This window comes from Agelaius tricolor, unplaced genomic scaffold (assembly GCF_023055355.1).
Source record: "Agelaius tricolor isolate 1412-34295 unplaced genomic scaffold, bAgeTri1.0.p SCAF_3, whole genome shotgun sequence".
Lineage (NCBI taxonomy): Eukaryota > Metazoa > Chordata > Aves > Passeriformes > Icteridae > Agelaius > Agelaius tricolor.
The window spans coordinates 49527164-49555125 of NW_027269263.1; the positions used below are offsets into that span (position 1 = coordinate 49527164).

General features: G+C 36.4%; 1 protein-coding gene across 7 annotated transcripts in view; it reads right to left on the bottom strand.

The window, feature by feature from the left end:
* The window catches only part of GRM8 (glutamate metabotropic receptor 8), a 315531-nt gene that overhangs the window by 233646 nt on the left and 53923 nt on the right, over nucleotides 1-27962 (bottom strand). For all 7 annotated transcript variants that reach the window (XM_071423785.1, XM_071423779.1, XM_071423786.1 and 4 more), the window contains one exon: nucleotides 17778-17994. In XM_071423785.1, coding sequence (XP_071279886.1) covers nucleotides 17778-17994 — 217 coding nt within the window. The remainder of the gene's footprint in view (nucleotides 1-17777; nucleotides 17995-27962) is intronic.

The window sequence follows — 27962 nt, forward strand, 5'->3', positions numbered from 1 at the left end:
TTTCAGCTTTTTTTTTTCTATGCAGCCAGATGATGTATAATGCAATTAAGAGCTCTGGAAAAGGAGTAATACTATCACTTAAACGTTATGAAAAATCTCATAAAGCGCTAACTTGAAAACATGACCAACATAAGTATTTCTTTAGTCACCTATAACAGACTAATTCTCTTGAGAAATCCTAACAAAGCTGGAAAATCTCTGCCTGCCTAGAAAAGAACAGCTTTGCTATATCTCTCTGTCATTCAGAGGACACTACGCTCGAGAGCACAGGAACATGATATTAGATGGAATTGGATGGGTCCTCAAGCCTATTCCCAGTGACAGCAAACTGTCTGGCAACAGATTCACTGAACATCACTTTGGGCCCTCATTCAATAACAACCAAAAGTTTAAGGCCTGTCTCCAAACACTTTCAAAAAACCAGGAAGCTGAAGAAATAACAGCCAAGCATTACAACAATTCACACAATGCAACAGAATATAAAATGCTTACAGAGCAATCTTGCTTCTGGAATTAATACCTAAAGTCTACAGGGGCTTGAGAGCTTACATGGAAAATTTTTTCAACAGGACAGTAGCAAATTTGCTTCCTAGGGCACCTTTCTGCAGAGGTTCAGGTCTGGAGTTTTTTTACATCCAGAGCTAACCTGCAGCTTCTATTCATATTCATATAACTGGGAGATAAATGCTGGGAGAGAAACACCCTTGAGGGAGAAGACACAGTTCTTTCTCCCTATGTTGCGTCACAGCAAGGAGCAAACTCAACCCACAGCTCAACACAGAATCTTGCTTTGGAGGAGCTGAGGTTACATGTATGAACTGCTACTACTACAGGTACACTGGACAGCACATCCTGTGGAAATATGAGGAGAAGAGGGTTAAGCACTTTAGCTCCTCAATAAATATTTGCATAAGACAAGATCCATCCAGAGGAAAACCATTACTCTCCCTGGTGCTGGAGAATTAAGGAAAAGTCAGAGAAGGGTGCTGTAAAAGTAACAGATAAAATTTTTTCCAATCTGTGGTGCCAGAGGACACAGATTACATTGAATCTGCTGCAACTCCACCTCCTCAAGCACCTCCACAATGAATGCATCTTGGGCATTGATAACTACAGTGGATGAACTGATGTAGAAGCTTGTGCTTAGCACATCACTGAGACCTTGTACCTGCCCTTGTCTGAATTGGCCAGTTACTCAGGCAGGACTTGAGCTATCCACATCTTTATGAAAAATGCTCACAAATTTCATAACTGTGAGAGACTGAGTCAGATTTGCATATTAAGAGCTAACTTCTGTTCACAGTTGAAGAAAAACAAGCAGCTCTTACACCAGCTGAAAACAGTGCAGAGAGTTAAATTCCTTCACTATTTGTTTCCATCTGCTGTCTTCAGCAAGGGCCTCTTTATTTATATCCTGCAAAGGTTAGGCAGCACCTAGGTAAAAAAACCACATTATGGCACTGACAATTTATTTAACTGTGGTGATATTAAATTGCTGTGTACGTAGGAGAGACACTATCACAGAAACACATTTCTCCTTTTTCGTTTTCTCAGGGTCTGGTTTTTACAGCCTAAAGCTACACACTAACCACTCTACTCTTAGAGCAGCAGCAGGTAAAGTATGTTGATGAATCCCTTCATCATGTAACATCCTAGGGAGATGCTCATTACATGCTTCCTCCAAAAAAGCAATAAGAAGCCTGTGGCTTAGGTGCAATTAAAATCTTGACATTTACCACACACAGTACTTATGGTTACTATATCTTTGCAGTTTGCCACATTGAGTTCTGAATTTTACCAATACTATATGAAGGTAAATATTGTCATGCATTAAAGTTGTAGGCACTGATGGTGTCTTATAAACAACATGTAAATCATCAAAAATAAAAGGCTTTGCTTGATGCCTTTATTTTTCTCTTGGGCAGGAGGGGGAGAGCAAGGGGGGAGATAATTTTGGAAAGAAATTTTTTCCTCTTTTTATTTTCAATAATTACTAAGAGGGAAAAAAAAACAAACCAGTATTTACTGCAAGAACCCTAATTTCAGAGGTAAATAAGAGGCCATACATTTAAAACACCAGACTGAGTTCTGACCACATTATCAGCGTGCTTTGTACATTTCAGATATTTTCTTCTTTGTTTGTTTGCCAAAGTAACAAAACCTATACAGTTAGGCCACAGTATCCTGTGTGGAACAACGTACCCTTTTTCTGGCGTATTGCAAGAGGTCCACCAGCTGTTTTAAGAGTTTTGCCAAACTTGATAGAGAGGCAGAGGTCCAAAAGCTTATTACGTACATTCATCTTTTGTGAAAGCACAAGGCTGATTAGAGACAAGATTCAGTTAGGTGGTCTCCCTTAGGGAAAGGCTAATCTCAGTTTTTGGTAGACATCATAGCACCAACACAGGACAGACACAACAAATGCTCCAACAACAGATAAAACTTTAATCAAAGTTCTCACCCAATTCAACCATAACATATTCAGCCATTGTTAACAAGACTACATTTTGCTCCTGCTCATTGAAACTCTTTGTTCTTTAATTTTAGACCCAGAGATATTTGCGGCTTAGAAAATCCCAAAGCCTTTTATATGCTCAGTCTCCTACAAAAAAACAAATAAATTCAGGGAGCATGGATTGATCAAATGGCTATTAAATAAAATGGCCCAACTACACTTCATGGTCTAGGAAAGGTTGGTGAATCAGTTTCTACATATATAAAACCTTAGAGGTTTATTTCTGGAAAAGGCCTTAGCCACAGACAGAGAACTGAGATTTCTGAACCTTTTATTAGACCACATTCAGGTGCACTTAGGCTCTTATGCTTTGTGAATTCTAGGTAATTAATCATAATTAAATTTCACTGACTGCCTTTACAAGAAAAAAATCAGGTATTCGCTACCATATCCCTTAAATGGAACAGCATCCACATTACTTTAACTGCAAAAATAAACTAGAGATGTAAATCCCCTTGGTTTAATCACAGTTATAAGATAAGCTCTTATTCTCACATAACCCTGTCACACTTTTTCATTCTCTTTTCCTGATGCTCTCAGAGACTTCTCTCTTCTGTAATTTTTTTTGTTGTAAGTTTTTTTAAATGGTAATTGGATAATCTTCCACATTTTGGGTAACTCCTTTGCCACAGGCAATTCTGGAAAACTCCTGTTTGATGAAACTGAGCTGCTAAATTACCAAAGGACTGAATACACATGTGATGCTTTGTTCATAGTGGAAATTCTTTTTAAACAGCAACTATTTTTAAGGCAAGCCATGAGAAAATAAGTTCATAGGTTCATATTCTTGTATTCTATTTTCTGCCAAATAAGGTTCTGAATTTACAGATATTTTCTGTTTGTATATCTGAGGTTGTGGGTCTAAACCTGCACACCTGCTACTCTCAATCTTAGAGATTCAAAATTAAAAGGCATCACTGGAACTAATTTCCCCAAATAATTTTTAGGTTTTGCACCTTCTCTGAGTGTGCATGTGTGTGACACTACAGGTAAAGGCACACTCCTGGACAGGTGGGCCCTGGCTGCAGTCAGCCTGGGAAGGCCATTCACACATCTCCAAAAATCAGCATCCACTGGTGCTAGAGTAACCCCACAGATGATCACAGCATCAAATTATGTAAATCAAACTCCTGATCACAGCCACTGTTTCAGATTTCTCTAAGGGTTTCTGAAGTGTTGAGGACATGGCATGCTTGCAACCAGAAGCCTCAAGCAGGAACTTTCAAAGGAATTAATTGGATATCTGAGAGTTAAGTTGGAAAAAATGACAGCTGAAAGGCCATCTGGGGCTCTGACCGGATGTCATACTACAAAATTGACTACCTCTTATTCATCATTAATTCTTATTTATCATCAAGTAACTGCATCTTATGTTTTCCCTTTCCCCCTCTTTCTTAACCTGAAAGGCTTTCATGAGCGAGTTATGACAAGTTAAAGCTTTTTTCCCCCCCACAAAGATCCTGTGCTAGAACACAGCATTTTTAATGCTTTCATTTCACCTAGTACTCTGCTATCAGCTTTGGGATTTTGATCTCTGTCTCTACTTTTATACAAGGACTATTCATTCTTCTCCCCACTGCCACCACAAATATTTATATGTACATACCCTAAGTTCTGCAACTCAACACAATCAATAAAAAAAACCTGAAAAAGCAGGAACCACTCAGTTACTGGACAACACAGCACAGGATGTTGCATCTAAAACTAAATCACAAATGACTATTTTCTGGCAACTAGTTTAATGCATTAAATAGTGCAAGTCCACAAGAGAGCTTTACTTCCTTTCTTTTCATAAGCCTGAAATGGACAAATACCAAGTTTGTTTCTGCCTTCCAAAAGTTGTTTTACTTGAATAATTATGTTCCTCATGATGTAGAACATAATCAATAAACAAGAGATTAAACCTAGTGTTAAGTTTTATAATGAACTTAAATTAAATGCAAAAGACAAGACAAATAAATGCCATTTTAGCATTGTTTTATCCACTAGCTTATTCCTACAGATTCAGTAGTATTATGATTATTTTAATTCAAAAATTACAGGTTCTTGCCCTCCCATCCCCTCACACTGCCTCTGTGATAGAATGATTGCTTTATTTTTTATCCAGCTATCAGTGAACAATGATTGCAGTGAGAATAAAATGTTGATGGAGCAAATTAACTGGAGAAGGGCTGAGGCTAATCTTGGTGTCTCATGATGTTATATTTTAGTGGTGTCAGCCTATATTCAATTAATTGTCTAAAATCTATTTATTCACATGTATGAAAAGGAATGAATTAGAATGGTGGGAAATTCACTGATTGTAGAAGCAAAGAATTAATAATGTTGAGTAAGCAAAAGCAACAGCACTGTGTAAACTCTCTCACCATGCTGTCAACTGCACATGGCACAGTCTGCTAAATGGTGAATCATGGAGATCTCCTAACACTGGGATTCCTCTCCTTCAGAGATAGAAAAAGAGCTTTTGCACAAATAACTAAGATTTGAGCTCAGTTGCACAGGTGAATGTTTGGTGTTGCATTCATCTTTTTATAGTTTTATAGGGTTTTTTAATTAACAAATCATAATTCATAAAAAGCAGTCACATCTGATATGCCAAATAATCCATAAGCTACAACTGCTTCAAGAGCAACCTTTTTTAAGTGAAACCATGATTTAGTATAGAACATTAGCTTCTCCAAGCTAAAAGCTACATATTTTTAATTGGATTGTAAAATCATATCTCAAAATTGGAGTGAAAAAATACTCGTGGATGTATTTCATTTCTGTTGTGTAAAACAGAGCAAGGTAGAGTACAGGGATTTTGTGCACCATCAAAAGAAACATTTACTCAAGACCCGTGTTTCATTTGAATAAATCCTCTTAAAATGGAATAAAATTACCAAGTCATCAATCAAAATACTTTCCTAAAGAACTGATAAATTGCTTGAGCAAGAAAGGATGATTTGAGGGGGCAGATGGAACCCAAACTCAACTTTCAAGCTTTGATCCTGCACAACTGTTCTGTCCCTGAGCAAATCCTAAGACCAAGAGTGTGCAAAAGGATCATCTGAGTTTCTGAGTCTGATTCCACTCTGTCTCAAGCAAATGAGAATTGAACAGTTCTTTTTATAAACTGCTCCGGTCCACTCTTGAATCTTGCTTTGTTTTCCTTACCTTCCAGTGCATAAGTTAAACCAAACTGGGCAGAATTCAGGGGCTTACTTCCCTGTTCAGAAATATATTACACTGACTTGAAAATCACTTCCTAACAAAACATAACTGTATTTTGTTAAGCACTTTATTAGACTGCACATAATAAATTCAAAGCTGATAACAGATAACAGAAGATATCCACAAAGCACTTCTTCACATTGTTTATGTTCTTTTGCCCCCTTCTTTCACTTTTCATTTGCCCTGTTTTCTTCTGTCTAAACTATGTAATTGGACTAGGGGAAAAAAAAGCATTTGAAGACTATGAATTCTACCATTTAAACCTGTACATAATCTTTTCACACACAAGGTATTCTGTGACTGTATAACAACAGAAATAACAAATGAGCAGAAAGAGTTATTTAGAAGGAAACAGAGTGATTCTCTAGCTAGCAGAGAAGTCCTTGAATGCCTTTCACCATTCCTCCTGAGAGGCACCTGATGTGTAGGTAGCCCAGAGGGGCTTGTCACAAGCTTTCAGTGCCTGTGGCAAGTGTGCATATGGGAACTGATGCTCTTCCATCACTAACATATTTCCTGAACACATCCAAGTGTCCTCTTCCAAAAACCTGTCTTCTTTGAAATTTTTTATCAGAGAAGGCAAAGAAAAATAAGACAATCCTAGTTAAACTGACCTTAGCTTATCAAACTTACAATTTCATGGACATTATTGGGAAAAACTGGCCATTACCATTGCTCCCTCTTTGAAAAGTCCTTCTGCATCTCAACTGAACATTTGCCATCACATGAAATCTTCCACTCTCCACCTAGAGTTTAGATTCTACCAAGGTCCAAAGAAGAAAAAGCATCCTCAAAGTTCCATGGCTTTAAAAGCCTCTGTACAGTCATCACTGCCAACTCATGTAATCTTATTAGTTAAAATATCAAAGCAATTAAGGAATTTAACAATGAAATGCAGATTAATTATAGTAAAAAGTTTATAACTAAGCCTGTAAAAACCTATGCAATGAATAACATTCTCTAGGTTACTTTTTAATTATTAAACCAATTTTTTGCACTTAACCAGAGGGGAAAAAAAAGAAAAAAACACATTTTGCATACATTTTAGCAACAGAAAGAATTTCTTCAGGTCGGCTCTAACATTTCACTTCTGTGAAAGGGGCATTATAGTTTACAAAGCTAATGATTCTGTGACAAAAAACCCAAAAACATTAACTAATCAAAATATTTTAATTAAATATTAATATTTCTAACTCCTGAATAAGCTTTGAAAGGAATTAATCCATAAAATACCATAATATGGAATTAATTATGAGGTTTGACAATTCTCATAAATTGAGCAGCATAATTATCTGCACTTTAAGTGCTTTACCATACTAGGTAAACTACTTACAATCACAAAACTCAATTTACTGGCCCTAGCAAATATTGCAATGCATCTCACAGCAAATCTAACATGCCAATGTATGCCAAATCCAATAGGAATGTATGACAATGCACGTGGCAGAGTGCATGCAGATCTACTGCCTTCATCTGCCTCCCATCTGAGCAGAGCAGCAGAAAGACCCTCAGTTTGTGCTTTATTCCCTTTGTCCATGAGAACTCTGCAATGTCACCAAAGACCTGAGCAGGCTCTGATGTGTTATATAAGCTCCCACTCTATCATGAAAGCAAGGTTTCATGGTACTCATACCAGACTTCAGCTTTTACAAAAAGAAGGTTGCTTATTTCCTGGGACTGCAAAATACCATTCTCTCTCATCCTTCTGGAGCCTAAGATGTTTCAGGATTTGCATGCTGTATTAAAGGAAGGGGTCCATGCAGAAGATAAATAGACATCCAACTACCCACCCTCAAAATAAAGGAAAATAGGTTAAAAGGAAAATAGGAACCCCTACAAAAAATAAAGAACTTCCGTTCAGATTTTTTTGTTCCTATTTTTAAAAGAAAAGAGACCTTAACTAGGTACTCCTGCAACAAGGTGTGGTTGATCTTACCTGATAGAGCATTAACATCCTCAGGATTAATTTCATCATACAATTCTCATGAATCCCTTAATGGGAGTTGAACATTTCCAGCATAAATGTTTGCAGGAAACATCAAGGTGTTGAGATATATTTGGTTTTCTTAGCCCTCCATCCCTCCCCTAACATCTACAAATTACACACATTTCAATGGAGTCAGTTTTGAAATCCACAACCCCTTTGTTCTTGTGTTAACAAGGGGGTTGAAATTTTGTTCCTCTCTCTATGACAACCCAACCACAGCACTTCAGGAAGCATCCCAAGGAGAAGATGACTTATGAAGGCATGTGAAGGGCAATGTGCATTCCTGTATGCTGCTGTAGAGTATGTTCCAGAAGGATGTGGCAGGAAAATTTTGGGATGCGTACAGACCCAGCAACACAGGGATTTATCTGCATGACACCTGTGCTACTCAAGGGTATTGTTTTGAAACTCATTCTCTTGATTAATTGCCCAGTCAAAATATCCTGCTTTTATGAAGAATATTAAAGACAGACTGGCATTTTTGCTAGAATGTCAGCATTTTAAACAATTAGTTCTCTTTCAGTTTCTTCTAGAAAGTGATGAGGTCTCTAATCATTTTGTATTTAAGAAAGTAGAGGAACAAACAACTCTTTTTTCATCATAAAAAACTCTGTCCTTGAGAGGACCTAAGAAACACTTTGTTTTCTTGCAAGAAAAAAAATCTTTTTCATAAGTTGTGAGTTTTCACAATATGCATATTTCTGTCATGCCAGTTTAAAGTGGTGGTATCACAGCTTGCAATTTGCATAAAAAACATTCATTTATAACAAAAAAAAATCAATGCAGGAGTTTTTCTAAATATTAGTGAGGCGCATATATATGCCTGTTTTTTCTGAAACAAATAAGAGCAATTCTTGACATACTATTTTTTGAACAGAGTTCTCTGGAACTCTGTGGAAAGTTCATGAGATAATAGAATTGAGGGAATGACTTCTATCTGAAGGGTTACCCCAGTCTGAACACCCAAGAGAGAGCTGTTACTGCTAATCTACCCCACTGCATGTTTAATAGCAAACATGTGCTTACTGTGACTCAGGGCACAATATGGGCCCCTGGCCTTCAAGAACAGAAAGAAAATACTTAAAATGAAGACAAGAATATTTCTTTGACATTTACAATCAGACATTCTTTTCATTTAATCTTGCAAGAATACTGTCAGCATTGTAACATTCAACTCAGTCAACCCTTCTACATCATTCAGCAGAGCAAAGCTCAAGAGTCTTGTATTAGCATGGCACATTAAAAATAGCAGCCAGTGACAATCCAAACAGTAGAACAAGTAGGGAAAGTAATAAAGAAATAAAATGAGAAGTGAAAATCCCACCAATTCCCCAGAACACATTGAAATTTACCATAATATAAAGAAAGATAGTGGGCATTACCTACTATCATCTACCTACCACTGTGGTAGATATATCACAATACAGTAAATAACAATGGGCATGAAGTCACACATCTATTACATAAACACAGAATGATGAATAGCTGTTTTCTCACTTTGCTTTATCTTCAGAGGAAAAAAAAAAACAGCACTGTCTGCTTTAACAGCTTCCCAGACATCCATAGGACGGCCCAGGAAAGTGGACTATATATCATGCACATACACCATTTATTAACAACATTTAGCCTATGGAGGGAAGAAAAGATAATTAACGGGTAACATTAATGTTTATGATTACGTTTTTCTGATAGATATTACCATTTAGACAAAATTGTTGAAAATCTTGAAAATGAAGTCTCAGTTACATTTGTTCATTTTTTCTTTTTAATATCAGAAGGCATAATTGCATACCAATCAGATTAAATATTCATTTTCTGTTCCATTTTATAGCTATCAAAAATAAAATTATACCGTAATTTGAACAAAATATGCTTCAGCTGTAATACAGAAGTTTGTACAAAAATCATAATGCATTTTCCCTCTGTCTCAATTCATAAACTATCAGTTGTCAAGAATTCTGAAGAAAGAAATTCCAAGTTTCTTTTAGGGCTAATCTAACATTTTAAAGGCCATAGACTACATGACTGAGTCAATAGCTTCATGTGCAGCTGGACAATAACAAAAGTTCAAGCTGGCAAAGTTACTAACCTTGACCCTCAAACTACCAGTACCCCGGTACAGTAGCAGATATGATCCTACATAGTTTAAAGCACCTTGAAGAAGAAAGGCATTCAGGAGGGGCATACAATTGTATAAGATACATTTATAAGGTAAATTCAAATCTCTCTGCATTCTGCTCTTAGTACTTTGCATGGAACAGCAGTTACTATTAAAACAGATATATCAGCTTTGCATAAGAATATTAATCTTCATAACAGTTTTTAGAAGACTTTTGGATGAACAGTTAAAAATTGGGGAGTGGGGAGAGGGAAGGAACTCCCAAGGATCAAAAACAATGAGTAGAAGGAATAGAAAGAAACAGTCAAAACTCAGCACTGGAAAAGGTTAATAAACATGTGCTCTAGAAATGCCTACAAGGGCTTGATTTAACACAAACATCTTCAAAAGGAGAGGGAGTGTATTGAATTGAAAGATTGGAAATTTTGTAAATGGTATAAAATTATTTGAAATAAACAAGAGCAGATAGAAGAGAAAGTATTCACAAAGATAGATAAACAAACATGTCATAGAAAAATATTGACTATTGACAAATACAGTGGAGAGCAGGCTGGCAGAAATACCTGGAATTGTTCACACACATCATTGGGCTCTAAATCAGCTGTTACCATTTGTTAATAAACTTTGAGTGTCAGAACAGATTGCTTTTGGAAATAATTTGCTTGATACCCAGCAGCCCACAGAAAAAGCTTACAATTTATCAGGATGCATAAAGATTGGGGCTGAGAATAAAAATAAGATGACAATGACACTACATAAATCAACAGTAAAGCTTTACTTGGAGTGTTCAGTCATGGCTACACAGCTTACCAGAGATATAAATGAAATAAAGGATCCAGGAAGTGACAACTGAAACCATTAAACTGAAATTACTTCACATCTTATAACCCAGAGTTAAGTAAGGAGGCACACTATGAAGGAGGTTAACTGGATTCTCCTGCATACCATTTGTAGCATCCAAATGAGAATATTTAACAAGTGAGGTTAAAGTGGGAAAATGGTAACAGAAAGAAATTATAATGGATATTAATTTTCATGCTTCAGGAAATCTAACTATCAACCACAAAATGCCTGGAGTTGCAGAACACTCCTTGGATAAGTATTTCTGCCAGTGACTAAGTAAGATTTTGGTGTCTTTCTGTTCCAGGTATTGAGGCCACCACTGGAGACAAGATATTGACTTGCAGTGACTGGCTCAGTCTGACAGTTCCAGGGCTTCATTACTTTAACTGCAGCCACAGATCACAAAAAGCTGAAACTAAGAGTATATTGCTAATATCCATCATGAGGCATTGCTCACACAATTTTTAAAACTTACAGTTCTCCAGGTAGAAAGCAAAGCCTTCTAAAAAAATGCTAAATATTTAAAACTAGTAGAAACCATTTCAAGACAAAAAGACATACTGAGAGACAAAAGAAATTTTCTCAGAAAACTCAAGTGCCTCAACAATTTTACTTTATCAGATGTAACATGAATATATCTTAACATGAATATATCTGATTCTAGACCCTGAGATTGGCTCAGCTGGTGAAAGAATGATGCTGATAACACCAAGGTTGTGGAGGTTCAATCCCTGCACAGGCCATCACACAATATATTTCAACCAAAATATTTCTGTTGAATCTAATTTTTAATCTAATAAGACTGTTTGCTTAAAATTATCCTCATCACATAATTTTTTTGTATTTACACATTTTTAAAAATCAACTTATATATCATTACTAAGTTAAGAAGTTTGAAATGGCTACAAATGAGTCATAGCACTAAAAGCACTGATGAAACAAACTTTCCTGGACATCTGTACTACTCTTTGAATTTGTGGTCACAACCAATGCAAACATCTGGTGTTCAAATGAAGCAAAAGGAAGAAAAAAGTCCTACTATAGAGACTTCTGTAGTACTTACAGTACTACAGCTATTAAGCTTCCTATAGGACATTTTAAAAGTGCCTTAACTAATTGACTTAAGAAGAAACACCTCAAGAGTATTTAGGTCCCTCTGCCTACAATTACTGGAGGGTCAGAGAGCATACACAGAAAGTATGCTTACTGCTCTATCTCACTAAAACTATAGAGAAAAGAAATAATTATTGCTAAAGAATATCACATTGATTAGCACCACAGAGAAATTAAAACAGTCCTTCATTTTAAATCCCTAGAAATTATACTGTTCTTTATCAGGTACTAATCGGTACAAATATTAAAAACTGCTGGAGTAATTTTCAGGCTTTTGCAATATTAATACACCTACCATCTGATTTTGAAATTTTTCAACATTACTTTGAAGATCCTCTAGCCAATTATATAGTGTTATTATTAATTACAGCTTGCAGCTTGAAATACAGTTCTATCAATAGAGTTTTATCTGCATAAATATGAAAATAAAACTTAAATTGAATTAAACTGTTTACCCTTAGCAAGGGAATGTTAGAATACTATTAGTTGTGAAAATTAATTTGTTATGCCTGAAAACAGACTTTAAAGCAGAAATATCTCTCGGGAAAAGGTTACATTTCATGTATTGTATTTCTTTCATCTTCATGTTGCAAGATTTTTTAATCTTCCATTAAACACTATCTTTGGGGTGTGGAAGTCCATTCATCTTACTTAACAAAATACAAAAAGCTTTAGCTTTACATCAAACGTATGCAGAGATTACTGCAGGAAATATGAATTAATCTTAACAGCAACCCATTTTATTTTAAATTATCAAAGTTTAAGTGGAAAGAAAATGCCGCACCCCTTAAGTTTTATTTTCCTGCTCAAAACTCCCTCCCCACTTCCCAATACACTTCCACTTTCCCCACTGAAAATTTGAAGTCAGGAAATTGTGAAAGGTAATTTAGCCTCTTTGGAGACATTCAAAACCCACCTGGACAAACTCCTCTGTAGCCTGCTCTAGGTGACCCTGCCTTGGAAGGGGGCTGTACTAGATGATCCTCAGAATCATTTCTAACCCTAATTAGTCTGTGATTCATCTGTGAAGAAGCAATCCAATAACTTGGATAAAAGCAGAGGTACAATGCACAACTGTAAACACTGTGAAAGAACTGACAAGAGACAAACATGATTTACGAACAATGTCAAAGAAACGTCACAGACCATTTCCTATGTAAACAAAAGACAGCTACCAGTGTTGAAGTCTGAAACAAACAAAGCTACTCTACTGTAGCATTCAGTCAGCACCAGCATCCATTATCATTAATACACAGCTTTCATTGCCACTGTAATAATACAATTTATGAAATATCATAAAGTAATTGTAGTCCCTCCTCAGAAAAATGCTGTTAACTGCAATGTACCAGTATAAAAGGAGTAGGTAAAACTGCAGAACCTTGTTCCTAAAAACAAGTATTCAAGGTCACACCCTCATATTAAGTGCACTATTCTCTTCTGGAATAAAGCTGCTATGAAGCTGTTCTTTCAACTAGTCAAAGATTAAAAAATGTTCTTTGAGTAAATACTCTTTGCTCTCTTCTTTACACCTGTGTCAAGATATGTGAAATAAACTTACAAGCAAAAAGGGGCAAGCAGTGCTAAAGTTTTGCACATGTTCTTAACAATCGGCTCCACTACCTGCCTTTATCATTTTTACCTCCTCTTCTAAAAGTTTCATATGTGTTTCACTGCCAGTGCCTATCAGCAGTTGACCAATAGTGGTGAATAAAATTTGTCATGTAGCATTTCATATATTATTTGTAGATTTGTTCCATTTTCCAGTACAAACATCACACAGAGCAAGTATTCTGAACTCAAAGAGAGTTGTCTGAATCAAGTGCTTTTGTATTTTGGGAAAAAGAAAACAAACAAAAAAAACCACAAAAAAAAGCATCCCATGATTTTCTCTCTAATGGTAAATTCATTTGTTTTCTAATAACAGGTGAAATGAACCATTAATGGAAAGTTGGATCAGAAACTTTCCAACATTTATTTGGTCAAAGATAATGAACATCAAGTAAATAGAACACTAACATTTATTACGACAGTTTAATGAAGACTTGGTAAAATGCACTTCCTTCTTTTCCCCCATTTTAGTTTGTATCAGCGAGTCAAGCTTCAGTTTAATGTTTAAACACTTAAGCATTTAGTAGGAATTCATTCCTTTGGTCAATGTACCAAAATGATTTGATCATGATGTCAAAATGATTACAGTGGTATCATTAACTTTTTAACGGGAGTAGAAAATTCTATAAATTTAATCATTGTCTTTAAACAATGCATGGAAGAATGAGCTGGAATAATCTCCTTCCAATCGTTGTCATGTAAAATATTTAATTTCCAGTTCTGCTTTGTCCCAGACAGGATCTTTGTCATTAAAATTAGAGCAGATTATGATATGTAATATATTTGGTGACATGTCAGGGTGGCACCACTTTGACCTTTTCAGTATTCCACATTTCATTTGGGAGCCTGTTTCTTCCCTTTTCTTCTATTACTGATCAAGAAATAGAAGTAGAACAGAGGGCCAATCAAACTGGAAATTAGAAACAAACTGTCAACATTATACTAAATAAGTACATTAAATTAATGTTATTAAAATTAGGTAAAACCCTGATCCTTTTTCACCTCTTCTTTAAAAAGACAGTATAAATAACAAACCAAAGGAAAAAGCTTTCCTATTTATATTTTCAAATCTGCTACCTCACATCTTCTCATACACTAAAATTTTCTCAAAAATTAATATAACAATATTTTTCACACCCTTTTCTCAATTGTTTGCTTTTCATTAGCTGATCTTCACATTCATTTTGCTTCCAGCTGTTGGCTACTTATCTTAAGCAGGATATAAAGTACTCAGCAAGGAGCTGAGGTGTCCTGTACATTTGTATGCCAGCTGCACAGGAGACACATTGTCCTGATTAGGTTCTCTTAATGCACTGTTCATTAACACAGACCTGGCAAGTTTTGCTGTTGTGTGCAGTCTTATAGTATGTGATGATTTTTGTAAACCTACGCAGACACTATAGTCAGATGCACTTCAGTTTCCATTTTAAAAGCATTTCCAGCCCTATGGCTCAGATGGAAAGTCTGAAGACAGTGGATAATGGGATCAGGCTGGAAGGGACATTAAGAAATCATCCATTGCACCCCAGCCCCGAGCAAGAGCTAAGTACACTTACACAATCACTGGGCAGGTGTTTGCCTAATGCATTCTCATGGATCCTTATCAATGGAGGTTCCAAAATGTCCCCAGCTAAGCTGATATAGTACTTAATGTCTTAAACATTACAAGGGCCTTTCTTCAAACCTAGACAGAATCATGCTAGATATTATTAATTCCATTATTTCTGTTTACATATTTTATTCTGTTTACATATTACTGTATTTGGATGAACAAGTGGTCTTCCACCTTCCTGCAAAAGCCTTTTTGAAAACAGTTTCTATCACCTCTTCTTAGTCAACTCTTCCTCAGCTGAACTAAGCCCCCCTGCTCAGCTGTTCCTCACAAACCACATTTCTGAGATTTGTCCTTACTCTTGCTTGAGGAGTTTCACTTTTTCCAAAGTGAGGGACAAAACCTGTACTGAGTCAAAATGATTTCCAACAACTGACGGAAAAATTGGAAGATGACTCAAATTATTTTACAGATGGTATGTCCACCTGCATGTTCCATTAAAAATCAGGAATATGGGTTATAATTTACTGTCATCACTGCATCATTTCTTAAAATAGTATTTTCTGACCATTATGTTTGAATTCCTCATTGTATAAATCCTTCTTGCCTTGCTGGTGTCTTAAATTTGTCCTTTTCCAGATAGTGTTTTCATATTTGGACTCTAAGGATTTCTTCTAGATACTCTCCTAGTCCTAGTCTTAGTCCTTCTGACCTTAAAGTAACCTCCAGATTTTACAGTAATCTTCATTCCAAGACCATCTGGGTTAAACAGGAAAATATTGGCTAGTACCTTATCCAGCTTAAACAACTGCCAACACACAACACATTCTTTCATTTAAACAGAAATCATTGCTAATGGCTCTCTGAGAAAACTTTTCTAAATAGGTCTGCATCCAGCCTATTTACACCTGGATCACAATTGCCAAATTTGCTCAGGAGAATATTATGTGTGACAATTGAGATAACACTACAAAATTTGAGAGATGTGACACATCAATTGCTTTTTCTCCAGCTATAAGCTGTTATCCTGTCAAAGAAAATTATTAGATGGATTTGATACTATTTGTTCTTGACAATTCTGCACTGGTTATCCATCATGTCCCTGTGGTTACATACAATTTACCTGATTGCTTACCTGAGTATTTTTCTAGGAAATAAAAATTGTTTGTCTGTCCTGCCTCCCTCTGCTTTCTTTCTTTAGAACCATTGCAGTCCCTGATACCCACAACAGTTGGTAAGTTGCTGGGGGCACAGAGGTTGCCAAAAATCAAGTGTTCTCATAGAAAACATATATCACAAGGGGAAAAAAAAAATAAAAATCAAACCACTAATCATGACTTATTATGCTTTTTGATGTTGCACAGATCTTAATAATGTTTAGGACACCTATTGATGATTTTAACAGCTTTGGATTCACAATCCTATTAATAATATTTATTTATCTTATTCATGTTAATTATTTATCAAATTACAAAGGTCTTTTTTTATTCCAGGATCAATGGAGATCCAACTGACCCAAACTCAAGCGATTGTGCTTATAAGGTAATTAAAGTTTTTGCTTGCACTCATCTGAAGTTCTCTCATACTCCTGGAAATGGGAAACAGTAAGTCCTGTATTTTATCTGTTTAGTTTTAGAACTCAGAACTAGCTGTGTTGCAGATGGTTTCAAGAAAAATGAATCCAGTGGGTGTCTGGAGAAGCCTATCTATTTGCCATAGATGTACTATTTCTTTTAGGTATGAACTGTGAAAGAACTATCCATGCCTTTGCTAACCCCAGAACAAAGCAACGTACAGTAGGCAGCTTTGGCTGTCCCATGAACACACCTAGGAGCTGACAGCAATGACCAGAAGCTAGAAAAAGAACATTTATCAGTTAAACAAGTAAGCATATTGCATACACTGGTTCCCTAATGTCAAAAATGGCTGTAGTTTCATCCTACAACCAGGTTCTTGCAACTAATCACTTACCTTTATGGTTCAAGCATAAGGACCTGAAACACCCATGTGCCTTCCTATAGAGATGCTCTCTGTATTCACATGCAGATAGTGAAAGTGGGAGGTATTATCATGTTTTCTCACCCAAGCTGATTCAAAAGAACTGGAGTTTATATGAACATGCCCAATAAGCCAAATCTAGTTGATTAACCCAGGTTTTCTGAGGAAGGACAGGAAAACTGTTTGTTATTTAACCCTGTACTTGGTCAAAGACCAATTCCACCCTCTTTCAAACCACCTGCTACTCATCATCTTATTCCTCGGCATCCAAAACTCACTGTTCTTGAGAAACAGTAATTTTTTTCAGGCCAGAAAAAACTATGAAAGTGTGAAAAAAAATTTTGAAAGGATCAAAGGGACTTAAATATACTTCTCATAGCACCTGTATTTGTACAGCACATTTTATTATGAGGGAAAAACGGCAAGGTTATGTCTTTTACTTCAGAATGGAGGGGTTTTGTTGTTTTTAAAATTCATCAAAATTAAAACCTCTAGGTTTATCTGTGCTGGAACACAGAAAAAGCTGGACCATAATTTTCCTAAGCTGAATCAAAAATTGCATTTCCTCAAATCTGGCTGTAGTTCAGCATCTGGTTGCTTTTTGCCCCGAAGTCATCAAGGAGCTTTCCTTTTCCAAAAGGGGTTAAGAGATTTATTTTTTGCCTCTCTTCTTAAACTGCTGCCAGAATTGCCACCTTGGCAGAAACGCAAGAAGCAAAATCACCCACTTGAGTCCAGGTAAGCCACCCACGGGTGTTCTGATCATGCTGCAGACACCTAACCAGAGCTCAGCAGCTATAAATACCAAACCTGGTAAACACACACTCACCAATCTCTCTGGAGATCTGCGTGAACGCCTCCACACCGCTCTCCCCGTAGTTGCCTTCAGAAGCCAGTGTGGAGACGTAGTTCCACCCCAGGGCTGTCACGATGTCAACCATGGCCTGGGCTTGGTAGGAGTCTGGTGGCACCACTCGAGAGAAGAAGTCGTACCTGGTGTTATCGCTCAGCTCAGGAGCTGTGGATGCATAGCTGATTTGAGGTATCTGCAAACAGAATGACAAGTCATGCAAGCCAATCTAATAACATTTTACACTACATCCTTGTACCTTTGAAAGGCTTGTAATAGATTATGCACAGGCATTGTGCAGAACCAAATATCTTGCTTTAATTAAATCAGCTGATCAGAAAGCATCTTGGATTTTGTGTAATGTCAGTCAAGCTTTATTGTGTAACACTCTCACCAAGAAATAATGCATTCAGCTGTACTCCAGATGTCATGACTCTTGACATATAAACACAACTTCTTTTTTTATTCTGGCCCTAATAGAAACAAGCGAAGTAAAAAAAATAGGGGGGAGGAAGAAGGAAGAACTCATACCATTACTACAGAAAATGAGAAGGTCAGTTATGATGACTGCGATTCTTGGAATTTGACAAGTAAAATGTGGATGATTTCCATTTCTTTGTTTTATTTACATACATGAAAATTTGTGTTCCCGTTTTATAACTATTTTTCAAGCTTTCTCTGTCGCAGGTTTTTAATTTTCCAGTTTTAATTGTTCATTGTGCATGACTTAAGAATATGAAGACTATGTATTAAACAGCAAAAGCTATCTGATAAAAAACACATCTAAAAAAATTACCTATATATGATATGCATATACAGAAGGAGAAAGCTTACAAGGATGGTAAATTTCATAGAAAACACCTCAACATTCTTAGTAGAAAGAAACCTAAATAACTGGAACACATTTTAAAATACATGATTATTCTCTTAGGAAAAAAAAAAAATAGTGTTTTTCTGTTAACTCTTGTCTTATACAGATGGTTTAGCAGTGTCCAGAAAAGACATTGTAAGCAATACTCACTTATTTTGAAGAATATTTTTGTTGCAAGAAGATTTAATTAACATTTATGCTAACTTAAAAGGAGAATTATTTTTTTATTACAAATGGTAAAACTGATTAAACAAACAGTCATTAGCTTGAAATAAAAGATACTCCAAGTATTGCATAGCATTGTGATCTATATTAATAAGAGGTGTTTTAGTCATGTCACAAAACATAGAACAGTCCTCAAGAAAGCAATCTGAATGGAGTTCCTAAGTTGATTTTGTTGAGAGCCAAACTGAGCAGCACCAGGCAAGAGGTGTTCTGGTAAATATTCTGTCACATTGGATGTCAGAGTAGAAGGCTGCAGTGCAGCTGTTATGTCCTGTTCAGTGCTTCCTCATCAGTGCAAATTTAAAAACTTTATCCAGGGCAAATGTAAGGAATTCAGAGTCTGGTCATTAACCAAAGCTCCATAGACAGTGCAGATATATTTGCACAGCCTGAATAAACAGTTAATTGCCTAAGGCTTGGCACAATCATTTCTCAGTCAGAAACTAAGAAAATAAATTCTTATGTATCTTGGCTGTATTCTTCTTTAACAAATTTTCTACACATGGAATTTCTGGAAACTCAGAACAAAAATCTGAAATGCTGTTATAATAACAACTGAAGAGAACAGAAAAGAAAAAGAGAGGGAGGATCACAGAAAAAGTTAGAGTTTGTATTTCATGGAAATCAATAATACTAACAAAGAAAAAATATACCAAGCAAAACTAAAGGATAAATTGTTCTTACAAAATTTGCCTTGAATAAATTCCCTTTCTTTCAGAAAGTGTTTGAAACATCTTTATCTCTTTATAACAAAATATTTTTGGCCTGTAATAAGACAATTATGCATATTTCCAGCACATATCATTACCTTTCTAAACTTGTTCTATTACTCTCTAAAATAATGTAAAACAAGATGTAAAAACAATAAAGACAACCTTTGTGATTTTACTCATTTTGCTCCTTGGTGTTACATTTCTCAAATATTATGTCATTGTTCCTTTGCTGAAGGCTATTTCATCAATAATGGGAACACAACCAACACCAGTAAGAAATATTTAGACTGATACTTGGGCAGTGAAATTCTTGAAGCCTAGACTTACATCCCTTTACCCTCTCAGTTCATTTTTCTTCAGGCACGAGATGAAGAACAAACCCTAGATGTGTGTTTGTAGGAGAATTGTTGGTTCAACCGCAGCAATGAGATGTTTCAGATCAATAGAGATATTTTATGTACTACAAATATCACTTTTTTGGAGCCCTGGAAAATGCAGAGAAGAGATGTTCCTTTCCTACTTTTCAGCTCTTTGCAGTTCAATTTCTTCCCTAGAGTTATTTCTGATAACAATGAAAATGGAAAGCAAATACAGCACAACACAATACTCTGAAATCACTGGGCACACTGGTAAGCTCAAATCACCACTGTTTTATAACATCTGCCAGCTTTTCACTAGCAGGAAAGAACAATATGCCACGTGAAAGTAGAGAGAAAGACCACTCTCTAAGTAGCAAACCAACATTAGGTTTGGAGAAAAAAAGCAGTTCTTGCAATGAAATATACAATTATTTTCCTCATTTCTTTTTGTCTATGTCCCTCGTGGTTATTAACAACACCACTGTCAAGAATTTTCTCCCCAGAATTGCATAACTCCCACCCAGAAATGGTTCATGGACTTCTTTTTCTGGAAGCAGTTGATGCAAAAGTAAATAGTAACTTCCTTCCTTGCCTGCTTTTAAATGTGCAATTGTATATAGCGGAGCTCTGAAAAATAGCTTTAAAATTTGAGAATTTGGTTTATGTTCCAGTTACATAGGAAGTAAAAAGACTTAGCAAAGAAGTTTTTTGGCATGAGGTCAAATTCTTTGGATTTAGTGGTTCAATAATCCATGAATGAAAAATATATACATTAAAATACAACAACTCTACTTATGGACTGTAGGTTTAATAAAGCATTTTACATTTCCCAAAGTACATTTTACAAGACAGAGAATAGTGCTGCCTAAGCAAGGGAACTGTTATGCTCTATCAATTCAGTAATGTGTGTTTTTTAAACTCCCTAAATACAGACTGAATTCCTAGTTTAAATTCCACTGGTCTCTTGAGACATAAATTTGCATTTTGAAAGAAACCTTTAAAGAATGAGAAATAAAACTCTATCTACTTTTTCAAAATTAAATAAATACAATGCAAATGTTGCAGGTATTGTAAGTGGCATATATTAGTGTTAATGGTATATTTCCTTCTCTTTTGGGGAAAAAAATTGATTATATAACCACATTTGAATTGGTTCTTGCACAACATCTGTCACATTCACTGACGGTTGCTGAAAGCATTCATGTTTGACTGTTCATTGATATAATTTCTGTATTCTTCCCTGCCCTATGGTTTGCCCACTGTCTCACATTAAACATCTATATAAACATCAGCATCTATAAGCTGCTGATAAGCTCAACTACTAGTGGGTGACAGACTTAATCTTTGAAATTATTTTATAAATTAATTCATAGAAGCCCTATTTTTATTATTTTTAGACCTTAAGCTATCTATTAAATGCTGAAAACAAAAAAGATCCTAGTGTGATATTTTAAAACAATATCCAGTTTTAGTTTCATACTGGTCTTAACCCTGATACCTGCTGAACTACCTCTGAAACTACTTGTGATCCCTCAGTTCTTTAATCTAAGTCAGTGGTGGCTTCATTTCAATCTATTTTTCAGTCACTAGCATCAGAAAACTATTCAGCATGCTTAAAAATAAAACAATTTGGAGAAAAACAAACAAAACTAAACCCAAACACACACCAAAAAAAAATTACTGATAACTAAGCAGAACACCTAATCCTTGAAGATTCATTCAAGCCAAAATCAGCAGTCCAGAAGAGCCTGTTTTTCATCAATCTGTATATCTCTATCTCCTAGCTGATTTCTCTAAAGGTCTCCCCTTCCCAGAGGATTAGAGAAGATGAAGCAGGTGCTTTCAGAAGTGACCATCCACAAGCATGACTGTGGCAGCTCTTAAAGGAAGAATGACATCAGTACAAGACCAGCACCAAGCATTACTACAAAACAAACTTGTGCTCTCTCTCATGGAGGAAATGTGGACAACTTCAGGGGTGCCAAAGGCAGCTAATGGAACTTTACATTTATTTCAGCCAAGTAGTAAACCACTGTCAGCTCCTCATACACTGAAAATAAAAACCACCCATTATACTCCCGAATCCAGGACTATTCATAGAGGAACACTCCTATGGATCTGTCTAGGGGTTCCAGTGTTGGGGTCTAAACTCCAGAACACAGAAAGCTGCACTGAAGACGACAGAGGAAACAACATGACCTAGTTGTGCCCTTCCAGAAGACTGTCTTCACCAAAGCAGGCAGATTTAACATGCTTTCTCTTGAATTACATGCTCTCTAAGTTTAAGGCAAAAGTTCACTACAATCCTTTTACTGAGCTTTCAAATCCATTTGCATGCTACATTTGACAGCGTAAAGCATCAGCTGGCCATTTCATATGCCATCTTCCTTTACATAGTCTTCCAGCTGAAAGCATGATTTGGGAACAAAGTAGCAGACAGTGAAATGAGCAAAGCTCATAAGGAAAACGACTTGAGAAAGGAATCACTATCAATTTTAAAAATTAGACATTATCAGTTACATTTAGAGCAGTAACTATGTTGTACAGTCACCAAGAGTAATGAGTTTAAATCACTCACATCTTCAGTTTCACTACCCACTCAGTCCTATCATTACTAACTTTAACAGATCAGCTAGCATTTTATTTTTCTTTTCCATTCTCTCATCACTGAGCCTTTTTTTTTAGGAATATTAGCAATAGCACATTAAAAATAGTAATAATTGCAACTAAAAAAAGTGAAGCCAATAAACTCTAAGTTACTGACTACTCAGTATCAGCTGGCATTTTACCACCAACTAATTCAGCTAGGAAAGGAGTTAAAGCACTCAGAATAAAATTTGACTGTGGAAACATGTTTTCAACTTGATGATTTTTTGAATTTTAAATGTCTATCATTAATCATTAATGGCCCTGTCTCTTCAAGATTTTTATTCCCTCTTCTGTACAGCAAGAAAGAGGTCTTTTTGAGTCCAAAAAATTCACAGCAGTGAAATGAATCCTCAGGGCCTAGATATTGAACAGTTGCAGGAGGAGAGCCAAGGTCACCAAGCTTAGGCTATTAGTGACATTTTTAAACTGCCATCAGCCAGGGCACCATCTTAGTTTGCTTTTGCTGCTGAAAAATATCAGCCTGCAACATAATAATGCCAAAGTCATTCAGGAAGGACATTCAAGATTCAAAAGAGTTTGATAAATCTTAATAACATCCTACTGTATACCAAACAATACTGAAAATATCTTTTATTATTACTATAGGAGAAGGTGAAATGCACCCTGGAACATTTCTCTAATATAAAGAGGGCCTGGGAGATTAATTCAACTGTTCTACACACTATGTAGAACAATAGTGTAAACAGCTCCATGTCTTCCATTGCATCTCACAATCCCACTCACTTTGGCTGGACATCATTATTAAGACACCTCACGTTCAACTTCCTCCTATAATATCTTCATCCCTCCCTGTTGTCTTCTTAGTGCAAAAGTTCCCATACCTTCTCAGCAATTTCTCATGGGCAGCTCCTTACAGCACTGACTCCTTCTTCACAACACAACCAACAAACTCCAACTCTCTCCTCACCCAGCTAACCCACTCTTTTGTAGCACTCATCCTCACTGGACACAGCTGTGGCCTATTAAGGGCCACCACTAATCTTTGGTGATCAGTACAGCTGCAACTCCTCAGGGGTGAGATTGCCTTCTGCACTATTCTCTTACATTCTAACCCCCCACACTTCCCTCTGTGACAAACACATGGGAGGTCACCCATGCCATCACTAGATACCTCATTTCATTCATTTCAGAATAAACCAATATTAAGTCACCCTGTGAGACCTAACACATTAAGACTCAGTAATGCCTTTGGAGATGTGAGATGGCCCCTTCGATGCTCACTGCAGGGTGACACCTTGACAACTCCACCAGCTACAAATCAGCTGTGCTAGAGCTGATGTTATGGAAAAGTTTCAATGAAGTTTTTTGAATCATCCTCGTTCCATGGATTTTACTATGAGGAGGAGTGATCTACAACAATATATTTCCCCAGTAGACAAATTCATTTATTCATTTATATTTATAAACTCAGGCAATTCTAATCTATATTTATTTAAATGAAAACATTTTCCTTGGATGTTTAGGATCCTCAACGACAATATTTATCATGTGTCAAGCAATGCATGTTGTTCAGGAATTACCACTGATTTCTACCTGACCACCCAAAAAATTATGTTGATGCTAACTTGAGCAAAAGCAAGAAAACAAGTATGTTTTTCACCCAGATGAATAGGATTTAAAATGCATTTCTTTCAGAAAGGTTTAGTAGAATTTGAAAAGCTTTGGAAACAGAAAGAAGAAAAATATAATCAGAAAGCTGTCATTAGCTGATTTCACTTGGTAGGCAGGACATTTTAAACCCATTTGAATTATTCCAAGTCATTCTATTTGCAGTAAATATCATAGCAGCTCCTGTCAAGGGTGCTTGCAATTCATACACCTAATGATGAGGAGGTAATGGATACACCACTTGAAATGTTTTGGAAGTTACACATATATTTGTACAGATTTTTGTGCAAAGATATGGGGTTTTGTGATAAAATGCAACATTGCTATTTTTTGCCCCAAATAAAGAAAGAAAAGGGATCTATCACACCTAAATGCTTCTGAGCTGGAACAGGTAGATTATTGTGCTTTTTTCTTTCTATCTGTCTTTCACAGAGTTTATTTCTGCTGCCAGTTACCTTCTGAAGACATATTCCTGAACAGAATATAATTTCAATGATCAGCACTGATATTTTCATGAAAGCACATAAATGAGGATCAACACAGCTCCATTTGTTGCCAACAAAATTATTTCTGCAAACATCATAGCCTGGTCTGGTATGTGAAAAATTGCAGACACAGATGCAATCGCTAGCCCAGTGGAAATATGGGCATAAAATCAAACATGCAAATCCTCTTTCATTACTGATTTTCTCTTTTTTTTCCCTCTCCACTACAAACAGAGTAATTATCTATCATACTTATTTCTGAGGATATTGCTGGTGGTCAAATGGCTAGACACTACAGTAGTGTGAATAAAATGAATTACCCTAGTAAAAGTAATTTTTTGTGGTTAATACATGTAATTGTACAGTGTCAGATAATGGGCTGAAAAACTGTTAAAGCTCCATTACATCACCACTTGCCAGAAAGTATCTTTCACAAAGTCTAACAAGACATGCTACAGCAAGAGTATTTCAGTTTATGACCTGCCATTCTGCCCTGGTAGAACAGGATGTGACAAAGGAAGAATGTATATAATAAAAAGTACCTAATAAAAAGTGTTTGAATTTGATTAAGTTCATTCCAGTGGGTTGAAGTAGGTCAGGCACTCATTATAAGTCGTTACTTTTAATTATACACAAGGGATACTATAGAAAATAATGATGATATGATATCCCAATCTCAAATCCCACAACAGATGCAGCATCTAAAAAATATATTCACCACTATAGGAAGTATGGGGTTCACTTTAGGGCAAAACATTAAAAGAATATTTATGCATTAGGAACATTTTTACAGCTGAAGTACATCTTGTCACACTGTGCAACACTATGTAACTCCAGAAGGACAAGAATCCATCTAAGGGGACAGCTTGAATTGTCATCAATATTCTGTGAAAGGGAGTCTATTGATAAATGTTAACAATGGAATTTTCTCAGTGTGGGAGTTCAATATCAGTATTTCCACATCATCTTAAATCCTGGGGTTTTCCTCTCTGAAAACCAACTGAGCCAAGCAGTTGCACATTCAATTATCCACCATCTTTAGGCAGGCTCTTTCTAAATATTTTAAGCTCAGCTGAGGTCCAGGCACTGAATGATAAACTGAAGAAGCAGCAGATCAAATGAGAAATATTCATACTGAGATCAAATCACAAGGAGGGGAGATGGAGGGGATCTTGAGCTTGGGAATTGCTGGTAGCTCTTCCTTTACAGAACCCTCTGTTCTCCAATCATCAGATCAAACAGAAAGCCAAGGATGGTCAGATATCTTTAGAGACTTTTAAACTATTAAAATTCCCTTTCTACTTTTCAGGGAAACCCACACTTAATTATGTGTATCAATACATTAGACGTGTCAGACTCTGCTGAGCACAGTGTGAACTCTGATATTTCAGTTTTTCTAGCTCTGCTTTCCTCATTAGAGCTTGTCATGTCAGTGTCTGGAACTCTAATCTCTTTTGATGAGTTTGAGAAAAATGTACAGAAAATGTGCATTCCTTTTAATCTGAACTAGGAAAGCCAACTTTTTATTATTATTCAGCAATAACAAATTTACCTAGTAGGTCAGAGTATCCCTCAGCCAAAATCAGGTTTCCTTTACATTTATTTGATAATTTGTACCATAGAGAGCACAGCAAGCAATTTCAGAGACTTGCCCATGGGGACATGCACTCGTTCATGGAAATTTTTCTGATTACAGAGACCATCACTATGGAAGGAAGTATGAGACACAGGAAGAAAGGGAAAAGCATTGGAACAGACTGCCCAGGGAGGTGGTGGAGTCCCCATCCCTGGGGTGTTCAAGACAGGAAAATATGGCACTTAGTGCTGTGCTCTGGTTGAGAGGGTGGTGATCAAAGGTTGGACTGAATGACCTCAGATGTCTTTTCTAATCTTAATGAAGGTTGGAAAGGGAGAGTGAAGGGGAGAGTGTTCTCAGCAGGACACAAGATGGGAAGCTCTGCTAAAGGAACAACTGATCTTTGCCTTCACTTTTACTGCTGCAAGGCCACCCCAGCTTACACCATTGCCTGAGCAGCAGCGCTACCCTTTTGCTACCCATGCTGCCACCTTAACATCATGAGATACAAGTGATCAAAATAGACCATGAGGAGGAAATGTAAATTTTGTATTCTTGACAGCTCTCTCCACCGTTGTAGACAACATGAAGCTATGTAAACAGGGCTCAGCTGGCCAGACAGATATGTGCACTGCTCTAGTGTGTCCCTTCAGATGTTCTACAGTACACTGCCTGCACTCCAGCTATGGCTCAGAAAACCCAGCTTTCCAGTAACCTCTCTGTCCCATGCTAAAGACTTGGATACCACGTATCAGAATGCATTAAGAAAATCCCCACTAAGAAAATCCATAGCTATGGATTCCTTTCACAGCACACACAACTCATATGGGATTATAAAGCATCATCTTAAATCCATATTCTACAGACTTAGAAGAAGGGAAATTAAACGTATCCCTGTTTTGTTTGCCTTCAGATGAACTTTCTTTCATTTTTAGAACAATCAGACTTGGCTGATAAACAACTTCACCTTGAGTTTTTAACCTTAAAAGTTATAAAACATTAGCCAGTGCCAAATGATTTCCAAAAAGTTCAATATTTCCTGTATTAACACAGTGAAATGCTAAGTCCAGTTGCTACCAGTAGAAAAGTTGAAGAAAAGAGCAAAAACATTTATGAAGGAGAATGAGGTGGAGGGGGAGGGCAACAAAGCAAAAATGTTGATTACTTTAATTATGTGATAAACATGATTCAGATAGAAGGAATAACCTAGTGTTCTCTTTCCTTGTGCCTAACAGTGTCAGTGTCCTAACTCTTCCAAAGTACAACCCAGCTGTTAAGGGATAATATTACTTGTCCCCTTTGAAAATCCCAGGCTTGCAACACAGAAAAGCAAATGTAACTAAATTATCCACCATCTGGGGATTGTTCAAAATAATAATTACCAATCTTAGATTAGAAAAAAGAAGCCTTGTAATTCAGGCTCAGAAGTACATTGTACAAAGTACAAAAACATGCCTTGTCCTCTACCCCCATGAAAAAGCTATATTGAAACCTGCATGTCCAAGCACTCACAGGGACTTAGTGCCCACAGTCTCCACTGGGGTATCCTTCAGGCAGACTTTGGAGTCTTGATGATAGACATGGGCATCTGAAGATAGCTCCACAGCCAAAGAGGCATAGCAGCAGAAACAGTGCTAAGATTAGCAAAACAATCAAC